The sequence below is a fragment of the Alligator sinensis genome, unplaced genomic scaffold (genome assembly GCF_000455745.1).
Source record: "Alligator sinensis unplaced genomic scaffold, ASM45574v1 scaffold71_1, whole genome shotgun sequence".
Lineage (NCBI taxonomy): Eukaryota > Metazoa > Chordata > Crocodylia > Alligatoridae > Alligator > Alligator sinensis.
The window spans coordinates 5,061,521-5,070,397 of record NW_005841834.1 but is presented as its reverse complement, the minus strand read 5'-3'; the positions used below and the strand labels follow the sequence as shown (position 1 = coordinate 5,070,397).

Below are 8,877 nucleotides of genomic sequence, written 5' to 3'. Positions count from 1 at the left end.
GAATCGTGTCCGCTAACATATTTTCTGAAACAGCTCTCATTTCCTTCATGTCGCTTGCTTCCCCTCAGGGTCAGTTCACACTTAAAAGTTTCACCAGTAAAAGTATAGTAGTCAGAGGTTTGATTTTTTTTCCTTTTCTGAACAGCATGGCTACACTAGCAGAAGCAGTAGAATAGACAGAGCTATACTACAAAAAAGCCCCTTGGCCAGTATTTGCAAATTCATTCAGGCAAATAATCTGTATACTGACAAAAAGTGTTTTAATAGTGTAAGCAACAGCAAGAAGATTTGCCAGTGCAGTTCTACCAGTTAACCCTTTTATGACCCACTGGTCTTTTTCTCCATCTTCATAGAGTTGCTACTACACTTACTTGTGCTCCCTTGCCAGCCATTGCTTAATGACTTGGTAAATCTAATCAACTGCAATAATTAAAACATACTGTGTGGAATGACATGCACCTTTAATTACAGTGTAAAGTCCCAGTGAAATGAAAATTTGAGACTCTTACAGTACAAGGAACCAAAACCATTTCCTTCTTACTAAAAATCAGTAATAATACAAACAGGTATATACCCAACAACTGTAGTTCTACAGAACTTCAAGTCTATTATTACATGTACATTTCTAAATTTTTGTGAGACATTTGGTGAGTTCTGGATTTGCATGTTACCAGCAATTGACTCCAGAAATGAATATGCTGAAGCAACAGTTGCTATCACCTGGATAACACTGTCCATGCTGCACAGGAAGGTTGCGTATTCAAGTTCTGTGAAAGAATTTGCTCCATGTGCAATGCTTAGGCTGTCTGAGAGGGAAGTGCTATGTTCACCTTTCCCCAGATGTGATCCCAAAAGCTTGCAGAAAAGAACAATTTTCTTGCCATTTTCCAGTTGGTCTAATAAAAGGTATCATTCTGGAACCAAGAGTTCTAATTTTTTGTATGTCTTTTTGTCTCAGACCAACACGGCTACCAAGTACACGCCTGAAATTATGGTAATATAGTATTAAATATTTTATAGTTACTTCATAGTTATTCCAGGACTTTGAGATGTGCAGAACCACATATCATATCTACTCAAATACAAGATGAGGTCCCGTCGTCCCCCCCAATTGGCGTGGGGGAAAAGCCTCATCTTGCAATCACATACAAGGAAATCTCACTAAATACATTGTCTGTCGCTGAATTGCAGCCAAACGCACCATGTGCTCAGCAATGGAAACCAACTCTGAAATTGATTCAATGCTGACAGCACTGAGCATGACTATAAAACACATTGGCAGCATTGGGACGTGCTAATGGGAACCTACCACAAAACTAGGTTAGCATAGCCCATCTGAACAAGACTTGTGGTAGTGCCTATTAAGCACAGTCCCCTCACTGTCAACTCTTTTTTCAAGTCATGGTGAGCCACAACAGTTCATCCAGAATCCCTCTGTCAGACCCTCTCTCACCCTGGTGCATATGATTACTGTGACCCTGCCCTCCATGAGGTGACCAGGTTGCCCTGCACCTCATCGCCAGTTCCAGTCACCCAGTTCCAGTCATGAGTAGGGGCTAATTAACACATGGATCCTTTGTGGTGGTTATCTGGAGTACACACATTCTGAGCAGTGCTGAGCTGTGGGGTCACCATGGCTTGAAATGCTGTTGACTCTGGGTGGGACCAGCCCAATGAACTATGTGGTAAATCATGAGCCTTTGGCTTTGGACATGGCTAAGATCAAGGGAGACAAGGAGCATCTGAACCTGAGGCCAATATGCAAGCCCCAGGCTTGGAGAATGCCTTCCTGGATTTGGGGAGTATCCAAAGCCTGAGACCAATAGATCTGGGAGGGAGGATATTTGACTGGTGGTAGAGCCATGGAGACTTGACGACTGAGCTCTGCTGAGTCAAATTTTGGAACTTGAGTATTGGCCTTTGCCCAATTGTATCTGGAACTGATTTGGCCCTTAAAACAAAATATATTAAAAAAAAAGTTTGTACTACACACAAATAGGTGCCAAAGTGCTGCTCAAAAATGTGTTCATCAAATATCTGTGCTAAAATTTGCAGCAGTTTCAAAAAAAGGTAATATATCAATTCTGGATAAACTAAGTGTATAGATAATATATGCAAATTGTTACAGCCATCTTTAATTTTAAGATATTGTTTTCAGGTTGCTACTTACTTCCATGTGCTCAGGGAGAGCAGGGTCTGACAGTAAGGATGGGGAAGAGGCTGCCAGGGGAAAAAGCTGGGGGAAGCAGAGAGCAAAGGGCTACCTGACCCTCCTTCCCTTCCAGATTTATTTTCCCTGCTGTAGCAATTGGATGGGGACACATTCAAGGCAGACCTCTAATAATTAGATTCTATACTTGGAACATTATAACAAATTTATAAATTTCCCATATATAGAATCTAATTTTGGGGGGTCATCTTGTAATCAGGGTCATCTTCTATTTGAGTAAATATGGCACTTTTCTAAGCTACAAACCTTTTTCCAGTAAGAGTGATATTGTAACATAGCAGATGGGAATACTTCAGAATTTAGAGGGTAGAGCCATACTGTAATGTGATTGCTTGGGAAACCATTACTTTGGTCCTGTGCTAGCTACAGACTATAATTGCTTCCAGCCTGCAATCCTGGGTTTATGCGAAGGTACCTAGCTCTGTAGTGTGATCCTTTGCATGTTCTCTTACCATCTTGGTAAGCTGCTCACTAATTTTGGCTTCTGCTCCTAGAGGGGATAGTGGTATGACTGCCTGTTGAGAGCAGGACTCTAGCAACATCCCAAAGAAATCTGCAGCAATGCCAAGAGCCCAGGTCCACCAGGGTACAGTTTCTTCACTCCTTCTGCTTAGACTGTAGGTAGGAAGAAAGACAGCTGGTTCAGGGTTCACACAGTGCAAATAGGTGGACCAGTTGTCCTAATAAAACAGCTACCACCAGAAGGAAGAGGTTTGATGGGGGCACTCAGAGGAAATACTACCCTGTTCAGGTTATTCCAAGGCATGATAAAGTGAGTCCCACAAGGCTCAGTCCTTGGACCAGTGCTGTTCTATGTCTTCATCAGTGGCTTGGATGAGGGCGTGGAAAGGACTCTGTCCAAATTCTCAGATGATGCCAAATGATAGGGTAAAGTTAACACACTAGAGGGTAGGGAACGAATCCAGGCAGTTTTGGACAGGTTAAAAAGTGGGCAGAGCACAAAAGGATGCAGTTCAACAAGGACAAATGCAAGGTGCTGCACCTAGGGAGAAGGAATCACCACCACGCTTACAGGGTGGGGGAAGACCTTCTCAGCAGCACAGCGGTGGAAAGGGATCTCGGAGTCACTGCTGACCCCAACATAAACATGAGTCATCAATGTGACGAAGCAATCAATAAAGGTAACCGCACTTTATCGTGCATTAGCAGGTGCATGACAAACATGTCCAGGGAGGTGATACTACCCCTCCATGCGGAATTGGTCAAGCCACAGTTGGAGTTCTGCATCCAATTTTGGGCACCACACTTCAAGAAGAATGTGGACAACCTCAAGAAGATTCAAAGGTGGGCCACTCATATGGTTAGGGGCCTGCAGGCAAAACCCTACGAGGAGAGATTGAGGGCCCTGGATCTCTTCAGCCTCCACAAGAGAAGGCTGAGAGGTGATCTTGTGGCCTCCTACAAATTCATCCCCCCACTTTGCCTTTTTTGGTTTGTGATTTTAGGGCTGATCCTGTTTTATGGTACAACAAGCCCATCTCTGGAAAAGATTAATGTGCTTCTCAAAGCAGAAATTCGACCCAGACTTCCAGGCTTCCAGCCTTCCACCTCTATTATCTCTATTGTGGTCATGCTCTGAGCATATTTGTTTATTGCACTGCCCATCACTTTGTATATTAGAGTGCTTTTTTGTGCTTTAGTGTTTTTGGAAGAATACCAAACATCACAGGATGGTTTTAATTGAGGCATTTCTGGGAAATGAGTGCAAATCGGGGTTTTTTTGTTTGTTTGTTTTTTGTCTGAGCCTAAATTGAACTTTAAAGCAGAAAACAATTCGCTTAGTACTTCCAATGGAAGCCTGGAGTTACTTAGGAGTTTTTAAATGCTTTTTTAATTTCTTTTTCAAATAAAGCATATTCTATAAATATGTTTCTTATAACTGCAAACATTTTACAAATGATTTCAAGGCTGCCCATATTTCTCTAAGTTACAAATAATTGACCTAAGTGCTAAAAATGTTAAATTCTATAATATGTTTAGTTCTTTTCTCATAATACTAGTTATCTGAAGGAAGAACAACCAGAAATTTCTGGGAAAATTAAATATTTCTAGGCACTGAGATGGCCTACTTCTCATTAAAAGGCACAATGTTTCTTAAAATGTATCTCCTCAGACTGAAGCTAGGGCATTATGTGCAGACGGCAACGATTTCTGGAATTTTTCTTTTACAATGATCAGTGAGAATCTGAATTTCTTCTTCATGATGCTTTGTGTAATGTCCAGCTCTACAACCAAGGTTTTGCCTAATTCACAGCCATTTCCTCATTTCATAAGTGCCTCAAACTTTCATGGATGTCACAAAGATTCAAGAACAGACTGCCAGAGCACTGCCTTTTCTTTCCTCTTTTGGGCACCTCTGAGTTCTAAATATATGTTTGATTTCATATGCAGTAAAATGCCAGAAGTGATTTGTATGCTATGAATTATTAAGTTAAATAAACTGAATGATTAATTACACTGTAAAGTTTCAAATAATTAGTATAATGTTGATTTTTTTAAATCCACATTTATATTATTTGTGTTATATATTCTGACATTTTCTATTCTTTACCAGTGAATTTATAGTAATACTGATTTTTTTTTATGGTATATCAGCTGATTCTTTTAATTTTAAAATTGTAGGTCAAACTGTGCTCATTGACAGAAATAGTCCCACTGGAATCAGTCTAACATGAAGGACTCTGAATAAATTTAGAGTTAGAACTGGTCTACTTTGTAAAAATCAATTTTTAAGGGGAAAAAATGGAAATAGATTCATTTTATTTAGAACACATAACAGATTTTATGTTTTAAAAAATTCCATTTACAGATACACTTGTTTAAGCACTCATTTAACCAGAATTTGTGTATTTTGTTTTGCAGATCTTGGCCATTGTATCCATTTTATTCATCGTACTGTCAACCATTGCTTTGTCTCTCAACACACTACCTGAGCTTCAAGAAATAGATGAATTCGGACAGCCAAATGACAATCCCCAGCTAGCACATGTCGAAGCTGTGTGTATTGCTTGGTTTACTATGGAGTACCTATTGCGCTTCCTGTCCTCACCAAATAAGTGGAAGTTCTTCAAAGGTCCATTAAATGTCATTGATTTGCTGGCCATTTTGCCATATTATGTCACCATTTTCCTCACAGAGTCCAACAAAAGTGTGCTGCAGTTCCAAAACGTCAGACGTGTGGTTCAGATATTTCGCATTATGAGGATACTAAGGATCCTTAAACTTGCCCGACATTCAACAGGCCTTCAGTCTTTAGGTTTTACTCTTAGGCGGAGTTACAATGAATTGGGTTTGTTGATATTATTTTTAGCAATGGGAATAATGATATTTTCCAGTCTTGTATTTTTTGCTGAAAAAGATGAAGATGCTACGAAGTTTACCAGTATCCCTGCATCATTTTGGTGGGCTACGATCACTATGACCACCGTAGGATATGGTGACATTTATCCTAAGACTTTACTAGGGAAAATAGTTGGAGGATTGTGCTGTATCGCTGGAGTGCTGGTAATAGCCCTGCCCATACCAATCATCGTGAATAATTTCTCTGAGTTTTACAAAGAGCAAAAACGGCAGGAGAAAGCAATTAAAAGAAGAGAAGCACTTGAGCGAGCAAAAAGAAATGGAAGCATCGTCTCCATGAACCTGAAAGATGCCTTCGCTCGCAGCATGGAACTGATTGATGTAGCAGTAGAACCAGGGAAGCCGGAAGAACCAGCCAATACAAAGGAAGCACAGGATGACAACCACCTATCCCCTAGCCGGTGGAAGTGGGCCAGAAGGACAATATCTGAAACAAGTTCAAACAAGTCTTTTGAAAACAAATACCAGGAAGTTAGTCAACAAGACTCCCACGAGCAGTTAAACAATGCTGCAGCTTCTTCCAGCCCACAGCATCTGAGTGCTCAGAAACTGGAAATGTTATATAATGAAATTACTAAAACTCATTCTCAGCCTAATCTTAATGCTGGGTACCTAGATCAGCCAGAAAAACTACCTGTGTATGAAGAAGAAATAGAAATGGGAGAGGTTACAGGGCAGACAGATCAGTTACCAGCTGGACATACAGATATAATACCAGACATGAGAAGCACATCTAGTATTGATAGTTTTGCCAGTTGTGCAACTGACTTCACAGAAACAGAAAGATCTCCCCTCCCCATGTTCCCTGGCTCCCACGTGCAAATGAGATTCCCAACTGACTCTGCTAACGCAGAAGACAGCCAAAGAACAAAGAGTTCCCCATTTATATCACTCACAAAGGATATCACTTTTGACTATAATCCAATAGACACTGCTGTAAACAACAATGGCAGTGGTTCCCAAACTGTCCTGCATGGTCATCTGCATTTTGACAGTACCATGGACAGCCCAAAAAGTTCTCTAAAAGGTAGCCATCCATTAAAATCTAGATCCCTTAAAGTTAATTTTAAGGACAACAGAAGCAGTTCTCCACAAACTCCACCGAGCACTGCTAGGCCATTGCCAGTAACAGCAACAGCAGACTTTACACCGTCTACCCCACAGCATATCAGCACCATCCTTTTAGAAGAGAATTCACCTCAAGGCGAAAGGCCCACGCTCGGTGCTGATGCATCACTGCTTTGCCAGGGACTTCCTAAAAGATCCTCCCCTCTATTTCCCAAACAAAAGCTTTTCACCTTCCCTTCAAAAGAGAGGAGGAGCTTCACTGAAATAGACACCGGAGAAGATGAAGACTTTTTGGAATTACATGGTGTAAAACATGAAAAGCAGCAGGACATCAAGACAAATTGCTTGGGAGATAAACACAATGATGGCAAACATTTAACAGATGAGCCAAGAATCAGCACTTCATCACCAAAAATCATTAGTCACAACTGTACTCAAGACATTTACCATACTGGGGGTGAAGGAAAGAAGGACAGTCAGCAAGAAGGTTACAAACTGGAAAATCATTTATTTGCCCCAGAAATTCATTCAAACCCAGGAGAAACTGGTTACTGTCCCACACGCGAAACCAGCATGTGACTAGTTACAAAAGCAATAAAAAAACTGTTCTTAAAACAGTTAGTAATGCCTGTGAGCTAAAACAAGAAAAGCCTAAAAAAGTGCATAAAATGTTATTTTTGCATGGCATGAAGAGTTGTTTAGTTTAAGTACTGTTTAATTAAAGAGTTCAAGACTGCTTTTTTGTAACAAATTCAAAAAAAAAGGAAAAAAATGACTCAAGAACCGTGAATAAAATTAAAAAAGCTCCGTTAGGAGCCAGTGTTCTGCAACGTCTGACATTTTTGATCCTTTCACTTATGATTATAGACAAATTTTAAACCCTTTTAACTTTTTTTGGGTTTTTTGGTTACAGTGAATTTTAGAATTTGCACATGAAAGGATTAAATGTCAATGCATGCATTCATAATGATGTGAAACAAGGTGCTTTGAGCTTGCAAAATGCATATAGTTGTAAATAGTTTGGGGTCGGGGGGGGAAAGCTACTATTAACAAGGAACTATGGAAAACAAGTTTCCTGGGACACAGGTACTTCCTTCACAGAACACTGTCTGGAGGTTTTGTATAGACTTATGTTGCAAAATTGCAACTTCTACTTAAAGCATCTCACATATCTTGCTTTCTGTTAAAAAGCTCATGAGTATATCTGTTGTTTAAGGAAGGACAGTATTTTTAGTTTATCTATGCTGTAAATCATAGTATTTTTTTATTTGCCGAACCTTCATCATTGCATTTGTAATTTAAATGACAATTCTCTGAGAAAAAGCAGATTTAATGACCAGAACTTGTAGCATTTGATATTTTATATAAAGATTGCCAAAATTTCATAACTTAAGACATCACCCATCATTAAATGAAAATGCAAAACAAAAAATATTTATATGGCAATAAATAGTGCCAAATAATCAACTGGAGAGAAATTTTATATAGTCAAAAAATTCTATTGTTCTTAATATATTTCCTTTAAATTCTTACTTTGTTCCCATCCTTTCTCTTTCAATTGGCTGATATTTGGTTCTGACAACCTACTGAAGGTCCTGTTATGGTATATTTTTCCCTTTAGCCTTTAATCTTCTTTTCTTTATACATAGTATCTATTTTTCTTCTGGAGGGCAGCTGAGCAGCTGTCTCAAGCGCTGAGGCCATTGGCACTCTGTAGCTCAACCAAAAACATTTAATTATAGGAAAGCGTCAGTCATTCCATTCTCCCATGCCAAAGCATCTTGTTTTTATGGTATTCCAAGGCCTTTGCTCACTATTGTGAGATCATCATCAGACCATCAAACTACTGAATGAAGAAAGTTATTCATTTTTCCTGGGCACCAATATATATAGTCTGTTATAAGACACCTTGTCAATTTTTTCAATGACTTGAATAACATAGATCAATGTTTCAGTTCATAAATCCCTAGAGTAATTCTGATGAAAAAGCAGATTCACAATATACATCAACTTGGTAATATTCTTTCCTTTCGAGACATATATATATGTCAAAAGGAGAGCATATTTCAAAGCTTACATATATAAATATATCTGTATATTCACTTTTATCGTTCCCTCTGATTTCTGCTGAAATATCCTGATTCTCAATTAAATCAGTTTTACAACAGGCTGGCCAGATCCTTGCCTGAGAGGAAGAA

At 39.3% G+C, this 8,877-nt stretch overlaps 1 protein-coding gene across 2 annotated transcripts in view; it reads left to right on the top strand.

The window, feature by feature from the left end:
* Positions 1-7,306, top strand: part of KCNB2 (potassium voltage-gated channel subfamily B member 2) — a 343,724-nt gene extending 336,418 nt beyond the window's left edge. For both annotated transcript variants that reach the window (XM_006015303.3, XM_025200237.1), the window contains exon 3: positions 5,114-7,306. In XM_006015303.3, coding sequence (XP_006015365.1) covers positions 5,114-7,258 — 2,145 coding nt within the window. In that variant the 3' untranslated portion in view covers positions 7,259-7,306. The remainder of the gene's footprint in view (positions 1-5,113) is intronic.
* The last annotated feature ends 1,571 nt before the right edge of the window (positions 7,307-8,877 follow it).